The sequence below is a fragment of the Metarhizium acridum genome (genome assembly GCF_019434415.1).
Source record: "Metarhizium acridum strain ARSEF 324 chromosome Unknown scaffold_72, whole genome shotgun sequence".
NCBI classification, from domain to species: Eukaryota; Fungi; Ascomycota; class Sordariomycetes; order Hypocreales; family Clavicipitaceae; genus Metarhizium; species Metarhizium acridum.
The window spans coordinates 19,814-39,595 of NW_027094019.1; the positions used below are offsets into that span (position 1 = coordinate 19,814).

Genomic DNA, 19,782 nt, shown 5'->3' on the forward strand with positions numbered 1-19,782 from the left:
TATAGTACTTATAATAGGTTTAAAAGGCTATCTTTTACTTATTCCCCTTTTTTATTTATATTTTATAATAGATATTCTTAATATTAATCTTTAAGAAGAACTTAGCCTCTTAGTATCTATTAAGTAACTTTAAAATTAAGGGTAATATATAATAATTCTTTTAAGTTACCTTATTTAATCTCTTATAATCTACATATAATCTTAGAGTCTTATTCTTCTTAGATATAAATAGAATTAATACCTTAACTAGGCTTTTTAAAGGTCTTATTTATTCGTTTATTAGGTTTTTATTAATATATTAATAGAGTTTCTTTAGCTTAGCTTAAAATAGCGGGTAAATAGGTTTATAAGATAACGTAATACTAGGTAAAAGGTTAATATTATAATTAGTATTCTTATATAATAATAGGGTCTTAAAATAATTATTTATAAAGATATTCTTAAAGCTATAAAGCTCTATTAAAATATTATTTATAGAATTATACCCTTTTATTAGCTCTTTACCCCTTAAGGTAAGAAAGTCTTTCTTAGATATACTAGTAATAGCGTAAATTTAAGCTACGTTCTAGCATTTCTTAGCGAATTTATAAGGATTATCTAGTAAAAAACCCCCTTTTTAAGACTTATATTACTATTTTTAGCTATATATAACTATATATATCTTTTATTTAGCTAGTATATATATCCCTATTAAGATAAGGTTTCCCTTTAAGTTTAAGTCCCTTTTAATAGTAACGTATAGTAGTTTTAAGGTACACTTACACCTATAAGAGTTAATAGCTTAAACGAGTACTTTATATATATTATATTAGAGAATTATAAGGGTCTTAATTAATTATAAAATAGGGGCTATTACTTTTACTTAACGTAGTTCTTATTACCTTATAAAGTTAATACTAATAAGGTTAAGTATTATATAATTATTAAGATTAACGTAGGTTTTTATAGTATTATACTTATATATAATAACTTTTACATTAAAGTATTAGCTTATTAATACTTCTTAGCTTAAAGTTAAAGTAAGAGTAATTACTTTAGCCTTTAAGCGTTTCTTTAATCGTTTAAATTATTTTTAAGTGGTTTATTATAAGTAAGTTAAAGGTAATTCTTACTATTATAATTATAATAATATAGCTTTTCTTACCTAATTAAGTTTAGGTTTTAATTATAGTAATTTAATTATAAGAACCTCTTATTATTAGAGCGAGCCCCTAGCAAGTTACTTCTTTCTTATTAGGGTGTTTTTTTAGAGCTTCTTAGTTAAAATGAGTTAGCCTTTCGCTTATTTCTTCTTTGTATAGCATTCTAAAATCGTTGGGTAATCTAAACTACTTCTTCCCGAGTTTTCCTAGAGATGGAGGTGTGTAGGCAGACCTCTAAATGTATTGTATTTTTTGTATTTTTTACTATACTGTATTATATTGTATTGTATTGTATTATATTATAATATAATATATAAATGAAATACCTATAAATGTATTATTAGAATATATAATAATAAATTTTAAAAAATACATAATAATAATAGATTGTTTTCTCATTATAATAATATAAAAATTATACTTAAAAGTTTATGTATTAATGAAATATTTTACTTTAAAAATAGAATAAATATAAAATATTATATAACTTTTTATATAAAATAAATAAAAGAATAAGGTTTTTTTAAGCTTTATAAAGACGTTATATTATGTAAATTAAGTAAATATTTTTTAAATAATTTTTTTACTTATATTATATATAAAAAACTAAAAAAATATATAATATATATTAATTATTTTAAAAATAATATTAAATAATAAATAAAAATATATATATAATATAAGATAATTATATAATAATATATTCTTAATAATATATATATTTCTTATTTTTCCTTTATTTATTACTAATTTAAATTATTTATTATACTTTATATTTTAAATATTTTTATTAATATAATATAAATTATATATAAATTATATATTATAAAATTCTTTAGCTTTTTTTATATTTATTCATATATTTTATAATTATAAAATATTTACATATACTTATATATATTATAATATATATAAATATATACATTAAAAATAAATTCTATGACTTTTATTATACTATATATTTAATCTATTATAACTCTACGAAAAAAACGAATTTTATTATAAAATTAATATCATTTAAAAGCTTATAATCTTAGGTATTTAAAAATAATATTTTTATTTATTTTTAATTAATAATTATAAAGATATTATATGCGGTATTTAGTAGTGTAAAGAAAGTAAAGTATTTAAGTTACCCTACTTTAAGAAAAACGCTATATTCTATAAACTAGAATATCTCTACTAATAATAGACTAAAATAGATAAAAATCGGACTAATTAATAGCTCTTAAAAAGCTTTATCTTTATATACTAGGTGTATCTTTATACGTCTAGTATTCCTAAAGTTATATTAACTTAAAGTTTAAAAATATAAATACTTCTTATAGTATATATATGTATGTTTCAGGTAAAAAACCGCCTTAACGTAACACAATAGAAAGCCCTTTATGCATTATAATTACACTAGTATATTCTACTATTTTATAATAGTTGTATTTTGTCTTATAAATTTTTCACCGATTTCTATATAAATATACGCGTTTTAAGGGTAAGTTAGGCATTAAAAAAATGCCTGAAATTTAAGGTTTTTATTACATCTTTCATTATATTTAAACTCTATATATTAACTATGTTATCCCTCTTTAAAGTTTAGAATTCTCTTTTTCTATACTAACACTTAAACACCTATAACTTAATTAATATCTTACTTTTAATAAACCTTTTTTTTTTACTAAATAACCCTACTTTTAGGGTATATAATAACTACTTTTTTGACCTTAAATCCCTATCTTATTTATCATTAAAAATGGCTGAAAATCCCTTTAATTTTAAACCCGATTTATCTACGAATAATAACTCTACTATAAGTCTTCTAACGCTAAATTAATATTAAAATGACCCTAAAAATGATAAGAGCTATTAATTTAGTTTAAATCATATATCTTTTAATATAATCTCTTTAATTTTTGATTATTAGAGATTAATTTTAATAAAGAAAGACTAATTCATTATTTTTACACTTAACTAGACTATTTATTTACTTTTTATAGTAAAGCAAAGCGTTTTCAGTCTTCTAATAGTATTACATACTATAAAAAAAAACATTCTTCTATTATAACCTTAAAAAACGAAGAAAATTCTAAATTAACGTGTAAGTTATTATCTTTAAACTATTCTTTTAACATATTAATATAATATTATAATATTTTAAAAATATTAATTATTAATTTATTAATATATAGTGCCTATTATTACGAAATCACCTTTATTATCCGAAATATTAGCTTAATCTAGTATATCTAGTAGTAAAAGAGATAATAAAAGACCTAGAAATAATACTATTATTAGTGAATTTTCTAAGGATATTACTCTTATACTAGCTATTAAGTTTATGCTTTAAAATAACCTATCTTTTACTACTATTACTAGTAAAAGCTTTAAAAAGCTAATAAGCTATTATAATAAGTAAGTTTATAATATTATATTATATATTTAATAATATAATATATATTTAATAATATTAACTTATTTTAGTTAAGATACGAGCTTTTTTCACTATTAAAATATACTTTCTTATATAAATATTTTATATTTAAAAATAAAGAAGAATACAATTAATATAATTTAAAATTAAGTTAATAAATTAGGTTATATATTTATTTAACTTAATATTTAGACTTCTATTAATTCTAAATCTTATTTAGGAGTTATAGCTAATTGGCTCAACCCTAAATTTAATTTAGAATACTATTTAATTGGTTAGTTTATTATTTTTATTATATATTATATTATTATTTAACTTTTTAAACTAATTATATTTAGGATTTAAATATTTACCTAATACTTATACTAGAAGTTCTATTAATCTTTATTTTAATTAATTATTATTAGAATATAATATAAAACTAGAAAAAATATTAAGGTAAGTTAATTATAAGGTTATTTTATAATATTTTATGATATTTTATTAACTTATTTTAAATTATAGTTTTACTAGAGATAATAGCTCTAATAATAACACTTTTCTTACCTCTTTTTTAAACTTTTATACGGAAAAAAACCTAAAACCTTTTAATATTCGTTATATAGCTTATATTTTAAATATTATTACTAAAGATATTATATCTACGTTTATTACCGAATTAATAACATTTAAAAATATTAAAAAATATAAAAATAGCGAGCTTTTATACTTTTTAATAGAAGAATTTAACTAATTATCTTCTGAAAAATAAAAACAATTTTTTAATTTACTTCTAGGTATTTTAAGTTTTTTTTCATTATATTTATATATATTTTAAGCTAATTATTATATAGGAATTATTAGAAAAGTTAAAAAAGTAGCAATTCTTCTTAAAAATAACTAATAACTTTATTCTTAATAGATTAAAGCTTTAAAAGAAGCTAAATCTAAGGGCTTTATAGCTAAAAATAATAATATTATAAAAATACTATTAGGTAAGTTATATAATATATTTAATAGCTTTTATTTTTATTAAAACCTTAAAAATCTATTTAAAACTATTAATAATTATTACTAACTATTTTTACTTAACTTAGTAAACGTAATAAGATGGAATTCAACTTTTAGAATAATAAATACGACTATTATACTTAAAAAAGCTATTATATTATTATAAAACGTTACAAATATAGTAGCTTTTAAAGATACTAATTTAATAACGTAAGAATAGCTTAATCTAGAGACTTTATTAAGCATTTTAAAGGTTTTTAATAAGCCTATAAAGAAATTATAAAGCTAGGCTTATAATACTATAAGCTTAGTATCTTTTTATATCTTTAAAATATACTTTCTTCTTGAAAATATATTAAAAGATTAAGAAAGTTAGCTTAAAAACGTAAGTTTTTTATATTTTTAAACTTTTTATATTAAAATAATAACTATTTTAACTTATTCATAAAAAACCGCTTATAATTCGTTAGCTAGAGCTTTTATTTTAGCTTTAAATATAGGTTTAAAGAAACTAAATTACTATTTTCTAAAAAATATTAATAGTAATTATAGTTTTTAGAAGCCTTATTTATTTGCTATTATATTAGACCCTAGATTTAATATTAAAACGGTTAAAACTCGATTTAATATAAATTCAATTACTTTACATTTATTATTAAATGATTTAAAAATAGAATATTAAGAGTAAGTATAAATAATTATTAAAAATAACCTTTTTTTAATATTTTATAACTAATTATATCTTAAAACATATAAATTATATATAAAAGACCCTAAAAATAAGCTTATTTTAAATATAGAAATAAAAGAAGATTCTTCTTCTAGTTCTAATTTAAATAATCGAGTAATAATTGATTTATAATAACCAGCTAAGAAATTAACATCTTATAAAGATTCTAGGCCTAAATTAAAGCCTAGTTTATTTAATAACTTATTTCCTAAGCAAAAAAATAAAGCTATTAAAGAAACTAAAAAAAAACGAGATTTCTAGTTATTATAAGTTTAATTTAAAAGATAATAAGGTATTTTTAACATTTATAAGCTTAATTATATAAAAATAAATACTAACTTTTAATAGAAAGATATATTTATTTGGTAGGCTAATTCTATTAAAGCTTTTCCGATTCTTTTAATAATAGCACGAAAATATTTAGCTATTCTAGCTACTTTAGAAGCTATAGAAGGGAATTTTAACTAAGAAGGTAACGTAATTAGTAAGCGAAGAATCTCTTTAATGCATTCTAATATTCGAAAAATTTTATTATTAAAAAACTAGGCTAAAAATAAGGAAAAACGAGTTAAAACAAAGAAATATTATAATTTATTCTCTTATTTTAGCTTAAATTCAGAAAAATCTAAATCAGATGAAAATTCAGCTTTTTTTAGTAGTAATAAAGCTATTTTTAAAGTTAAATTTATAAATAATACTAAAAATAGGGAAGAAGAGAAAGATAGTAATATTTATAATGCATAATAGCTTTATATTAGTATAAAATAAAGCTTTTAATATTTTTTTGAATTTTATAATAATAAGAAGAACTTTAGCTTTATAAAGATATTTTTATTAATATTATAAGTTATATATTTAAAAAGTTACTTACATTTATATTTTTTTAAATTTAACATTTACTCTTAAGTCTTTTTATAGTATATTTTTAGATATATTATTAAGAATTAATTATTTAAAAAATAGTATTATATTAATATAATTTTAAGGTTTATAATAATATATTATTTACTATTATATTTTTAATTATTATTAAGATATTAAATAATAAAGCTTAAAAATTTAAGTTTAATATTATATAAATTAAGAAAAAAGGACTTAAAAATAATAATAATTAAGTAATATAATTAATTAACGCGTTAATAGCTTTAAAGTATTTAATTTTATAAAATTTATATATTTAAAGTTTAAACTTTATATTTTAAATTTTTAATAATATATTTTAAATAATAAAAATATAAATAACTCTTTTATTATATAACTTATAATAATATAAATTAATGCATTTTAAAGGACTAAAATAGCTCTATTTAACTATATAAAAATATTTCTTATAAGCCTTATAATTAGCCTTGTATATATAAGTAAAAAATTTACTAGCGTTTTTCCCTAATAAGACATTTATAGGTATTTTAAGAATGTAATGTATTGTATTTAAATATAATACACGAAAATACAATATAATACAAAATATAATACATAATACACTTGTATTTACTATATCCGTAAGAGCTCTGTGTGTAGGTTTATGTGGTCTTAGAGTTTAGGTTATAGCTTAACGAAAAGAGTAAGCGCCCGTAACTTTTCGCTAGCTCTTTTTAGGTGTTTCTTTAATAAATCTAGGTAAATATTAAAGTTTATAGGGCTTTAATTTTCGCGTTACTTTACTTATTTTAATTATATAGCTATTTAAGCCTTATAATTTTCCGTGTCTTTTAAAAGTATAAGGGTTTAATTTTAAAACGTATTTTAATTATTCTTAAGGTCTTTCTTTTAATTTACTAGCTGTTTATTAAGGTATTAGTCTTATCTTATCTTACATTTTAAGTTTATATAATTTAAGGTAAAGAGAATTTTTTAGTAATTCTTATAATACTTACGTTTTACTTTATTAAAAGTATAATTTAAGTTATTTATTTAAATCTTATACTTTTAAGGGTTTATTAAATAATAAAGAGAGTTAATATTCTTAACCTATACTTTTTAATTAATACTTCCCTTTAAATTATAAGAGTTACGTCTCTTTTTTACTATTAAGTAAGTGGTTTTAAGAATTAATTTTTATAGCTTTTTTTTCTTTTCTTAAAGCTCTTATAACTCCTTTAATTAAGTAATTTAATTTTTAAGAGCTATAATAATCTCGTTTAATTATTCAAGTGTTTTCTCTTTACTTAAAGCTATTATATCCTTTTAATTACTTAATAATTCTATTAAATTCTCTACTATTAAAGGCGAAGGCGCTTATAAAATAGGGGTTCTTTAGGTGCTTATCTTTACTATTTTAATTAAGTAACTTTTTTAAAAAGCTTTAAAAATTATAAGATTATAAGAGAGATTAAAAGTTAAGTAGTTAAGGTAAGAGTAATTATATTATAATAATTAAAGCTTATTCTATTTTCTAGTTATACGAGATATAGGGGATATAGTCCTAAAGCCCCCGTTTCACGTAACGTTATTAATCGCGTTACAAGTAGGCGGGGTTCCCCAACTACCTTACAGTAAGTTATTTTTAATATAATTACTAGGAAAACCCTTATTAATTTATCTTAAGTAACTTAAATACTTTAAATCGCGTGGAAGAATAACGCTCTTATATTATTTTTAATTACCTTTTATACTAGTTTTAAGTATTAATTATAATTATAGTAATACTTAATATTAATATAATTAAAATTACGGGAAATTAAGCGAGTTTTTAATAATAAGTTAAAGAAAGAGCTTTTAATTTTATTTATTATAATTAATTATAATAATTAAATAAACGTAGTAAAAATTAATAATTATTTAAGAAGCTTAATAGGGTATAAACATAGAATTTATAAGAGCGGTTAATAGGCTTTAACGTGGAACTTTTTACTTAATATTTCACTTATTAATAATTATATTTTATAGCTTTATAATAAGCCTATTTTTAAGCGTTATAAATTATAGCTTTAATAATAATAATAGCTAATTAATAAGCTTTATAAAGCCTACGAAAAGATAAGTAACTTTAAATAATAATATTAAGCTAGGGATAAATTTACGCTAGTATTATAGTATAAATTTATTTAAAGAGAAAAAAAATTACATTACTTAGCTTATTAAAGTTATTAGATTAAAAAGCCTTAATTAAAAAGCTCTTAAAAGCCTCTTAAAGCTTTATTTAATAATACCCTTAATCGCTAGTATTAAGCCTATTAATCGCGTTAAAGCTATAATATATATAATATAATAATTTATAATAAACCTTCTTATTAGAACTTTTATTATCACTTAATTTACTAGTAAATATATATACCCTTTAGAATCTAGCTTCTTATTAGATACACATCCCTGCAGATACCTCACTGGAGCCTTAACACACCAGAGGGGATACTACGGCGGCTCTGGCAAGAGTTGACCTGTGTGCTGAGTACTCCCAGACTTGACTATTACTACTAGTAGCCAAGGCTAGTGGCTCCTCAACATTGAATCGATGGCCTAGTCAATCCCGGCAAGCCACTACATGCAAAAGCTCCCCCGCCTCCCCCGGCTCCACTCAACTAATTGGCTGCCAACCTAGCCTAGTGGGTAGCTTTGAGCTGCCCAGCTTGCCGAACATTTCAATCACCCGTCCAGACATGGATGTCAATGGCTGGCCATCGCCTAGTAATTGTATGTTTGATGTAACATTGAACCCTTAACCGTTGCTGACCGGCGTGAGGCTTCAGGACACCGCTGGCTGGGGCATCTGGGGCATCCCACAGCGGATCAGTGACATTTTTACCCCTTCAATGTCAACGCCGGTCCCATGTTCCCATTTGGCCCAGATTGCCAGTTCCCGCATTTTGCTCCTGCCTTGACCGTGGTCTGGGACTATCAACCAAACTAACCCAGGTACTTGGGTTACCTCGCCGAAGCAGTCTGCCTGCCAGTTTCCAAGGCTGCTGGTTGCCGAGTACTCGCTCCTTCATTATCATCACCTCCAGGTCCTCCTTCCCCGATTTCGCTTTCATTCCCGCACATTGTTTGTCCGGCTTTCACTTGGCTGGTCGGTTCATTGTTGTCCCTGGCCTCATTTCCAGCTTCCATTGCGTGCGCAAGTAAACGGCCCCGACGATTGACCTCCACTGCTTAATGCTCACAGTACTGACAGCGCTCTGGCTTGTCATCATTCCAAGTGAACACCACCAGACGTCCATATCAGCTGGACATATGGAATCGGCAGCCTATTTGTACCTGATGCATTAACTCTCATACGTCGGCTTCCCTCTCATCGGCGCGCTCAAACTTCCTCCCACATCCGTTACCGCAAGAAGGAAGGGAGCCTACACTTTTGCACATTCTAAACCAACTGTCCTGCCGTCTCATCACCAGATTCGCGTCTGCTTCTGCAGACATTGAACCGCGTTGCCGTACTAATTGGTCACATCGACACTACCGAACGTGGATCTTGGTCGCACCCGTGACAGAACCTATCTCCTGGCACCATAGGCAGGCCCTTCGGCGTCGACCGTCCCAAGACAGGACAAAGTGAGAGTCGTTTCTGCTTTTGTTGTTGATTTCTCCTTGCCATTCTATCGGCGCGCCTACGTGTCTGAGATCATGGTGTACTGCGGCAAGCCCTCGAGGGGCTGCCAGATGTGCAGAACCCGTCGTATAAAGGTATAGTCTCACCCCCGCCACACAATCTCGCGCCTTGTGTTAATAATTCGTTGGGATAGTGTGACGAAACAAAGCCCACTTGTAATCAATGTGCCAAAAGTCGAAGAATTTGTCCTGGATACAAAGACGAATTTGATTTGGTATTTCGGAATGAAACCCAAGCAACAGAGCGAAGAGCAAGGAGGGCGACGAAGAAAGCTCTGGCACACAGACATGGACGAGAAGCAGAGCAAGCAGTGTCACCGTCATCCTCGTCTTCGTCGTCCGATAGTGGTGGCCCGTTATCACCAACATCGCACAATATTCGCTTACCCCGTGTTTCCACAACTCCTCAGCTGCCTCTAGAGGATCAGGCTGCGTGTCATTTCATTTCCAATTATGTATTAGTTCCTCGTCACGGCAATCTTGTTGGGTTCATGGAGTTCGTTGTCCCTCTCTTAAACGCCGACACAGTCCCCCAACATTACAAGTACGCATTTGAGGCCTGTGCGTTGGCCTCCCTTAACAACGGGGTCGGCAACGGGAATCATTTTGAAAAGCAGGCACTGGGGAAGTACACCAAAGCGCTGTCGACAACTTTTGCGGCCCTGCGCGACCCTGAAGTTGCCAAGGAGGATGCGACGCTGGCTGCCGTGCTTCTCTTGGGCTTATTCGAGAACATCACTGCCAAAACTATGGGAATGCTAGCTTGGGGTTCTCATATCGAGGGTGCAATACAGCTGGCCAAGGCTCGAGGCCGTAGACAGCTTCAAACAAAGGTTGGCCTTAATATGTTTATCGCTGTGCGCACACAAATGGTGAGTCTCACGCAAAAACACACACACATACACGCACACAAAGCATCCTGCTGGTATTCTCCTCAGGTTGAAATTCACTACGTCTCTCGGAGTAAGTCAAACTTTGGACTAACAGCCTACAGATTATTCATAGTCTAAGCACATCAAAATCGCCGGGGATGGATGTGTCTTGGTGGATCGAGGATGCGGTGAGGGACAGACACGCGTCCGAATGTCAGCGACTGTGTATCAAGGTTGGCGAGCTCAGGGTAGAGGCCAACCGGCTTCTCACAACTGTGCCTCGGACGCCGGATAATATGGAAATCGTTATCGACATGATTCGACGGTGTCAAGCGCAGGACCAAGCCTGCGCAAGCTGGTGCAAGAACCTCCCCGATTATTTTCAATGCAAGACCGCTACTTGGGAGGACAATGTACCGAATGGCGACTACACCAAAGCAGAGGTATACCCAGGCAGAGTAGACGTTTATAATGATCTGTGGGTCGCTACGATCTGGAATATGCTGCGATGCGGACGAATCATACTCAACTCAATTATTGTGCGATGTGCAGCCTGGGTCTGTGCTCCCGTCGACTACCGAACCACTCCAGAGTATGCCAATGCCGCGAGAACGACCGTGGATATTGTCACCGACGTCATTTCTTCCGTCCCTTACCAACTTGGTTGGTTCTCCAAACGTAGGGACCTACTGGAACGTGCGAACCTCTCCACCTTTGCCTGCGGCGAGGACGATTCGTCAAAGGGCTTATCGGGATACTTTATGACTTGGCCCCTCGCTTTCATTCACTCCTTGGATTATTTGACAGACTCTCAGCGGACTTGGGTTCGAGGTCGGCTCCAGTACATCGGCTCTCACTTAGGGGTCCGATATGCTTTACTACTAACTCAGGTAGGCTTATTGCTAGCATGCTCCTCCAGCCATGCTGCCCATTGCTCTAGTACCATAACATCTTTGGAAGACGACGGCTGATCATTCCCATGTAGCTCAACATACGCATTCCGTCGATGCTAATTTTTCGAGACGGGCTCATTACAAGACCCTTCGCAACTGCCGGCGACTTTGAGCGGCAAGCATCCAAAGCATCCCGCCCGACGCCGAGTTTTTATGCCAGCCCACTCGTACCACAACATGAAACTGCAGAGAAGGCAAAATTAGACCAAGAAGCTGCCAGTGTGTTTACGAAAGCTGTGAGGTCCTCTAACAATGTTGATGAGCGAAGAACGAAGACGTGGCTCGAGTTCCAACATGTCACCACGACCACTATCTAATATTTCACTGGTCTCCAATTTCATTTGGCCAGCTGTCAGACATAGACTCTGTTTCAATCTATGCCGGTGTACCCTTTTCTCTATACTGTCGAAATATGTTCCAAGCCAGCTTTGTGTCATGGCCGTATGTACCACTCCAGCGGCTACCCCCGCCGCTCGTCGTTTGCTTTGGAGCGCTTGTTATTTACAAAAACATTGATGGGGCAACATAAAAAAGGATATTTAAGTTTGGTTTGGAAGAAGTCTGATGGCTGATCCTTGAACCGCTCGCTTCGTCTAAATGTGTTGCTTCGGGTGCCTTGGGCGTACTCTGCAATAAATTCCCCGGCCATGGACATGTATTTTGCTCAACTATCAATACACCATTCTACTAATTCAAATTGACATGTGCAAGATCATGAACTGATGATAAGGTGCACAAACACACAAAAAAGGGGTGTTTATTTATGCCTCGATGTCTTTTAGTCCAATAATAATACAAGAAAATCTCTTGTCCTGCAGTGCCAAAAAGAAGAAGAAACGAAAATCATGAATTGTTGCCATTAAGCGTGGATTATCATATTAACGGCAAATGTATCTGTTCATGTCTCAAATTGACGTTAAAACGGCTTAGGACCACATTTTGCTCCTCGTATCTTCCATCCCTCTTTCTGAACCATGTGGGAAGGCATATTGCAACACCAACACTCTTCAACAAAAGTTGGAAACACCGTTAGTAATAGCGTCCAGTGGGCGAAACAGCGTTCCTGCGCCAGAATTGCTAAGAAACAAATAATCTTCTAACAATGCATTTAGGTGTTGCTCATGGGTTGGAGACACATATGCAAGCGGGAGGAATTGCAACATTTTCATGAAATCAACCACGCGAGGACGTCTATTTCCTTCGCCTTGCCCTACAAAAAAAAAATCGTAGTCAGCATCTGACGAACTAGAAAATTGGCCTGCACCTCATGGGCGTGCACTCCTCAGGAAGAACAAGTGGATTTTAACGTACAAGTCTTCCTTAGGTTGTGACTGCGGCTGGCCCAGGTTCCAGGCCTTCACGACCCAACTCTGGGTCTTATCAACGTATTTCTCATTCTGCACATGTTTTACACCAACTCGCACGCCGTCCTTGGTGAAGACGACGTTCTTCTTGCCCATTCGCTCCGACGCCGTGTCGCGAAACTTGGTTGCTGATTCATAGACTTGGTATAGAACCCACGCGATGGCAGATACGAGGAGGATAGCGATAACGAGAGGGATTATCTTTCTGTGGCCATAGCAAGACTGTCAGAAACTTGACAAACGGGTAGGATGCCGGAGCCCTAGACAAGGATACAAGGGGATAGAAGTGGAAATGCGTCAGTCGCAAAAGCGACATGGCTGAGTAGTATAACTGTTGATTGCAGGGGTATATTTGGGAGGAACTCACCCAATAGTTGATGCCATGATGCATTCACTTGCGGAGTACGCAGACAGACAAGGCAGGTTGGATATCCCCAGGGGAAGGATGGAAAATAGAGTTGTTGGGCTGAAGGCGGTCGGCGACAGACTCTTTGATTTGCAAATAGTCAACCAGTCAACCAGTCAGTCACAGTGTATGTGGGCGAGTGGGCAAACTGTTTCCAACAAGGCTTCCGAGCAAGATATCAAACCGAGTGAGCAGGTCGCAACAGCTACTCGGGGTTGGCCAAGGCTGCGACGAAAGCGAAGTTGGGAACAAAGTTGAGCTGCGGCGAAATGGAAGTGCGTCGGTGTCAAGGGCGCGCAATCGACTTTCGCAGCGGGTGTAGGTCTCGGATTGTTGGTCAGAGACGACGGCGCTGGGGTGATACGAACGGTGAGCTGCACAAAGGCAGGCCGGTGGCAGGTAAATGCAAGGCCGATGTTGGGTAAGGCACGTGAAGAGGCCTGTGGTGTAGCGATAGGTTCGTGTAGATAATTTGCTGTTACCAATGGTCTAGGTTTTTGTCAGAATCGCAGGCTGAGAGACGGGAGCCCCCAAACTGGGATGCAGCTTGGGTGGGCTCACCTCGTAAGCATGCCGTACTTGAAGCAGCCGCAGTCGTAACCTCCATGCTTAAAAGCTCAATTGTGCCCGGGTGCCGCCAACAGTGGTTTGTGCAACATGGGCCAGGCCAATGGCGCCGCTGAAGCCACGTCGAGGGATTGTCCCATGAATTCTTGGAGGCGGCGGCACTGCGGGTCCAGGGGTCACACGCCGAAGGGCTGCTCGAGTGTTAATAGAAACAGACACTTGTGACTGTGCGGAGTACTCCGCAGGAGTTGACTCTGTGGCATCATACAACTGTACTTAAGTAGGGAAGCAGAGGTGATGTCCCTGCGCAACCGTCAACCGCCGTTACGCCATCGTCCGAATTCATTCAACACTTCAAACCGCCGCTGGAACCAAGATGCGTTCAACCGGAAGAAATAGCCAAGGACGGAAAAAATCATTGCACCGGCAAAGACGGGCCTAAGCGGAGAAGGTGCCAAGGTTTTTTACAGTTGAGAAACTCGAAGGGCAACTCACCAGACTTTTAGTACATACCTAAAGTACCTAAAGTAGGTACCTAAAGTACTTAGACTTAGCATAGAACAGGACGGGGACGCAGTAAACGAGAAGTATTGAGTACCATTTTGTGAAGGACAACTGGGCAGCTAATTGTGTGCCAGCAACCCCGCCATAAAAGTATCATCTACTTACATCTTGCTGAGCTGGCTTGCACGCCACCTGTCGAGAGCTCTACGAAAGAATGGCTTCGGGCGGGCAAGGCAAGGCGGGTGTACATGTACTTTCAAGGTTCGGAGTGCTGAAAAGGACAGCTCTCCAAGTGTGCTGTGGCCAGTCATATCCTTCTAAAGTTGTTTGCTCTCCAGGTCAACCCTGAGCTACCAATGACCAATGCCTGCGCTCAGCCAAGGCCCGCCTCAAGTGCTCATACTTGCCTGTCTGCCTGGACCTCATAAATCGCAACGTCCAACTACAATTCAACCCTCCAATTCCTGTCATTTCCATTGTCGTGTCCTCCTTCCGGACGATTCCACCTCGATTCGAATTCGACCGCGAATTCGGCTCTGGCTTCAATTCTGACTGTGTCTGCGGTTGTTGCAGAGCCCACCACAGGCTCTTCTTCTCCCTCAAGCCTTCATCGTCCCCGTCCGCCCCCTTCAACAGCACTTGAGGCTATCGCCGAGTCTCCTTCACGTACCGTCTCCCGTCATGTCCGCTCCTCGCGCCGACGGTTACGGCCAGTACCCTGGCCAGCCCGAGCAACCTGAGCAACCTGCTCAAGCTGGCTTCGCCCCACAAGATGCCTCCGTCGCGGCGCCCTCAAAAAAGAAGAAGAGGGGATACGCCGCCCAGGCCTTTGAAGTCGGGTCTGGAGCCAATGCTGCTGTTGGGGGTCAGATGCAGGGCGGCGGCCAGCAATACGGAATGCCTGCCGCTCAGCAATCTGTTGCGTATGGAAACTATCCTCAGCCGGATGCACAGCATCAAGCTCCCGGCCCAGGCTACCAGTATTCGCAGGCTCCTGTACAGCCTCAACAGCAAGTTTCATATGGCTACCAAGCACCTGATCAAGGCTATGCCGGTGCCGGTCCTCAACCCAGCGGTCCAGGGGTCGCCGGAATCACCCAGGGCATGGGCGGTATGCAACTGGGTAGCCAGCCTCAACAACAGTATCAGCAGCCTGGTCAGGCCTTCACACAGCAACCGGCTCGAGTTGGCCCGCTTAACCAGCTATATCCCACCGATCTCATGAACAATCCCTTCTCAGTATCTGAACTGGACTTGCCGCCTCCTCCAATTGTCTTGCCAGCCAATGTAAGTCAGCTATTACCATTATCGTATCGGTGCGTCGGGACAAACTGTCTAACAAACGTCGGTTTTGATCTAGTCGAGCGTAACCCCTTCTCCAGACGCCAACTGCTCGCCACGGTACATTCGCTCAACCCTCAATGCTGTGCCAACGACCAACTCGCTTCTCAAGAAATCCAAACTCCCTTTTGCTCTCGTCATTCAGCCATATGGCGCGCTCCACGACGATGAGGACCAAATTCCGGTCGTCCAAGACCAGGTCATTGCGCGTTGTCGCCGTTGCAGGACGTATATCAACCCCTTTGTGACATTCCTAGACCATGGGCATCGCTGGAGATGCAACATGTGTAACTTGAGCAACGATGTTCCTCAGGCATTCGACTGGGATGCGGCCGCGCAGCAGACAGTAAACCGAATGCAACGTCACGAACTAAATCACTCCGTCGTGGAGTTTGTTGCGCCACAGGAATACATGGTTCGACCTCCACAGCCATTGGTGTACCTCTTTCTGTTTGATGTCAGTTATGCCTCGGTTTCAAATGGCATGTTGGCTACCAGCGCTCGCACAATACTCGATAGCCTCAGCAGGATCCCCAATGCTGACAGACGTACGAGGCTTGGTTTCCTCGCAGTGGACACCAGCTTGCATTACTTTTCAATTCCGAAGGATGAAGATGAAAACGGGGAAACAAATATGCTGGTTGTCAGCGACCTGGAGGAGCCTTTTCTCCCTGTCCCACATGATCTCCTCGTGTCTCTCACCGAGAGTCGCCAGAGCATAGAGAAATTCCTTCAGAAGTTGCCAGATATGTTCCAGAATAATCATAGCAATGGCTCTTGCATGGGGTCAGCCCTCAGGGCAGGGCACAAGCTCATTTCCTCCCTTGGCGGCAAAATCGTTGTTCTGACCTCCTCGTTGCCCAATATTGGCGATGGCAAACTGGATATGAGGGAAGACAAAAAGCTACTCGGCACATCAAGGGAAGGTAGTCTCCTGCAGACTGCTAATAGCTTCTACAAAAGCTTTGCTGTCGAATGCTCAAAGAACCAGGTTTCCATCGACATGTTTCTGTTCTCGTCGCAGTACCAAGATGTCGCCTCACTCAGCAATCTTCCACGGTATACTGGTGGCCAGACATGGTTCTACCCAGGCTGGCACGCCTCGCGTCCTGAAGATGCCCTCAAATTTGCGTCGGAATTCAGCGACTACCTGTCATCAGAAATCGGTCTCGAAGCAGTGCTTCGCGTCCGTGCCACTACAGGCTTGCGTATGAATGCTTTCTATGGCAACTTTTTCAATCGGAGCTCTGATCTTTGTGCTTTCCCAGCATTCCCACGCGATCAGTGCTACGTCGTGGAGGTTGCCATTGACGAAAATTTGAATAAAAACTTTGTGTGTCTGCAAGCTGCTGTTCTTCACACCACATGCAACGGTGAACGCCGCATTCGAGTGTTGACCCTTTCTCTTCCGACTACCACAAACTTGTCTGATGTATATGCATCCGCTGATCAGTGTGCTATCACCGCATACTTCAGCCACAAGGCTGTAGAGCGGACTCTGGACAGCGGCCTGGAGGCGGCAAGAGATGCTTTGCAGGCTAAGCTCACTGAAGTCCTGCAGACATTCAAGAAGGAACTTGCTGGTGGTAGCATGGGTGGAGGTGGTTTGCAATTCCCTGCGAACCTCCGCGGCTTGCCCGTTCTGTTTCTGGGTCTTATCAAGAACGTGGGGCTGCGAAAGTCGACGCAGATTCCCTCAGACATCCGTTCTGCAGCACTCTGTCTGCTCTCGACTTTGCCGGTGCCACTGCTGATGCGCTACATTTACCCCAGAATGTACTCTTTGCATGATATGCCTGACAATGCAGGAATGCCAGACGAGGAAACAGGTCAGATCGTCTTGCCACCAGCGATAAACCTGTCATCGGAGCGACTGGTCCCGTATGGGCTTTACTTGATCGATGACGGACAGACTCAATTCCTTTGGGTTGGGCGAGATGCTATCCCCCAACTAATTGCAGACGTCTTCGGAGTCGAGGAACGCGCTCAGGTCCACGTTGGTAAAGGCCGGGTCCCTGAGCTTGATAACGACTTCAATGAGCGTGTGAGAGCAGTCATCCAGAAGAGCAGAGACCACAAGTCGCTCGGGGTCGGAAGCATCACAGTACCGCACCTTTATATAGTGCGGGAAGACGGCGAGCCTAGCTTGAAGCTGTGGGCACAAACATTACTTGTTGAGGACCGAGCAGACCAGGGAGTCAGTGCGGCCCAATGGCTCGGTGTGCTGAGAGAAAAGGTCAGTATGCGCTAGACTTGTTGGGGTGTTATTTTGTCACAGAGCATTCAGCAGTTTGTTCCAGCACCAGAAGGATAATACCATTTTACTAACTAGGAATAGGTCGTACAGTAGTAAAGATGTGGACTCGACATCTGATCGTAGGAGCATTGTCCTTACTTATTTCGGCGAATATCAAGCAAATGGCCTGGGAATGGGATGTGGCGCAATGTGTCGTTTGTTAGCGTCACCATGTAGTCTGATGAGGGAAGAAGCCATGAAACGCTACGGACAATATGATGGGAATATGGCAATGGCGAGGCAATGGAGTTTGAAGAAAGAGGAGTTGCAGAGAGTCATGTCGTGCCTTGACCTAATTCATGGGTGGTTTTTTGCAGAATAGATGTTGACGAATATTTTCGATATCAAAAACGGGAGAATACTGTCTTCGGTTGTTCATAGTACATTTTGGCCATGGTGTAGACGAGTTATGCCGAAGGGGTGATCCAGTCCAAACGTCGATTAGCGGCTAGGAATTTATGCACTGTGCCAATCAAAGTCCTGTTTTATGCATGCAGTCATTGGAGGTGATGAGCAGCCAGCCCCTGTAGGATCCCGGCATGGAGAATTGATCAATCGGCCACCCATCCCAACTCCTCTGCATATAAATTGTGTTGGGTACCGATGATTTCGTCAAAGACGAGGCGAAATATTTGGGTCCTGGGCTTTCCAGAGACTCGGCGGCATCGGCTAGCAAGGTATTTATGGCATACACACACATCTTTTCATCTAAAATACATGGGGTTGATCAAAATGGTCGGTCACAAAACGAGTGTAAGATGATATGTGATATGTCAACGTAAATGGGATGGCTCAACTCAAGATGATAAATATCCTGAAGAAGTGCAGCCGAGAGATGCGCCCAATGGTTGGTTAGCTGGACTCTTCAGACCGGACAATCCCCTTTTGGCTTGTTAACGGTTGGCTCGAGTTTAAAACCAGGATCGATCATGCGTACGCAGCACTCCGTATTTGGCACTCGTTCTCAAGTTGTAATAACTCTTTTGGTTGGCGGGTGCTCCGTAAAGAGGTCAACTGGTCTGATGATGCCTTATTAATAGTGGATGGGACGGTAGCACTTGAGGTGTGTGGTGGGAGAACCAGGGTGTGCCTGGCCATGCATGCGACCACTGGACTGCTGCCCAGTAGGCAGCGGTCGGTCATTGGTCAGTCGCTGGCAGCCTGCTTTGTTAACCGCTGGGTGGGGTCACTTTGTGCATCAGCACGGAGAGACTCTGTACACATCTCAACGTCGGACCAAGACACTAGGTACTAGGTAGGTATAAATAGGTACTTGCCTCTAGGGGCCGGGCCTCTGAAGCAGTGCCAAGGGCCCAATAGTTGGTGCATCTTGGAGTTGACCACTCTGCATTGGCACCGTTCTCAATGGACGATGGACGAATGGACGGTGGATGATGGATGATGTGATGGCCCGACATACAACTGCAGGTAGTTTCTCTTTGCAACACTAAAGTCACGCCGCGCAACTATCGGGTCGTCCATTGGCTTGGGCGGGACGGGCCTGGCCTGGCCTCCAATTTTGATGGCTTTGTGTGGTCAACTAGCCTCAGGTGTGTTGCCTGCCTTTGACCCAATCCATGCACTTTGTTCCGCCGTTAAGGAACCGATGACCATTGAGGCCACCCAGTGCTCACCACCACCAGT

General features: G+C 37.0%; 3 protein-coding genes across 3 annotated transcripts; 2 read left to right on the forward strand and 1 right to left on the reverse strand.

Moving 5' to 3' along the window:
- Window positions 1-9,056: 9,056 nt before the first annotated feature.
- J3458_006820 (uncharacterized protein) lies at window positions 9,057-12,414 on the forward strand. Its single transcript, XM_066119057.1, has 4 exons — window positions 9,057-9,910; window positions 9,970-10,707; window positions 10,830-11,597; window positions 11,693-12,414. Exons 1-4 carry the CDS (start codon window positions 9,851-9,853, stop codon window positions 11,975-11,977), a joined length of 1,851 nt encoding a protein of 616 aa, XP_065975692.1. The 5' UTR covers window positions 9,057-9,850; the 3' UTR covers window positions 11,978-12,414.
- A 511-nt stretch (window positions 12,415-12,925) lies between these two features.
- On the reverse strand, window positions 12,926-13,408 carry J3458_006821 (uncharacterized protein; the record flags this gene model as incomplete). The annotated part of the gene is made up of 2 exons (XM_066119058.1): window positions 12,926-13,229; window positions 13,392-13,408. 2 exons carry the CDS (start codon window positions 13,406-13,408, stop codon window positions 12,926-12,928), a joined length of 321 nt encoding a protein of 106 aa, XP_065975693.1.
- A 1,519-nt stretch (window positions 13,409-14,927) lies between these two features.
- On the forward strand, window positions 14,928-19,334 carry SEC24_1 (COPII subunit). The gene is made up of 3 exons (XM_007808246.2): window positions 14,928-15,788; window positions 15,862-18,078; window positions 18,181-19,334. Exons 1-3 carry the CDS (start codon window positions 15,183-15,185, stop codon window positions 18,190-18,192), a joined length of 2,835 nt encoding a protein of 944 aa, XP_007806437.2. The 5' UTR covers window positions 14,928-15,182; the 3' UTR covers window positions 18,193-19,334.
- The last annotated feature ends 448 nt before the right edge of the window (window positions 19,335-19,782 follow it).

Bases quoted from the DNA above. Each gene is read 5' to 3' on its own strand.
- J3458_006820 (XM_066119057.1), top strand. From the start codon at position 9,851: ATGGTGTACTGCGGCAAGCCCTCGAGGGGCTGCCAGATGTGCAGAACC. The intron at 9,911-9,969 runs GTATAGTCTCAC...TCGTTGGGATAG, and splicing joins GCAGAACCCGTCGTATAAAG to TGTGACGAAACAAAGCCCAC. The intron at 11,598-11,692 runs GTAGGCTTATTG...ATTCCCATGTAG, and splicing joins ATGCTTTACTACTAACTCAG to CTCAACATACGCATTCCGTC.
- SEC24_1 (XM_007808246.2), top strand. From the start codon at position 15,183: ATGTCCGCTCCTCGCGCCGACGGTTACGGCCAGTACCCTGGCCAGCCC. The intron at 15,789-15,861 runs GTAAGTCAGCTA...GTTTTGATCTAG, and splicing joins CAATTGTCTTGCCAGCCAAT to TCGAGCGTAACCCCTTCTCC.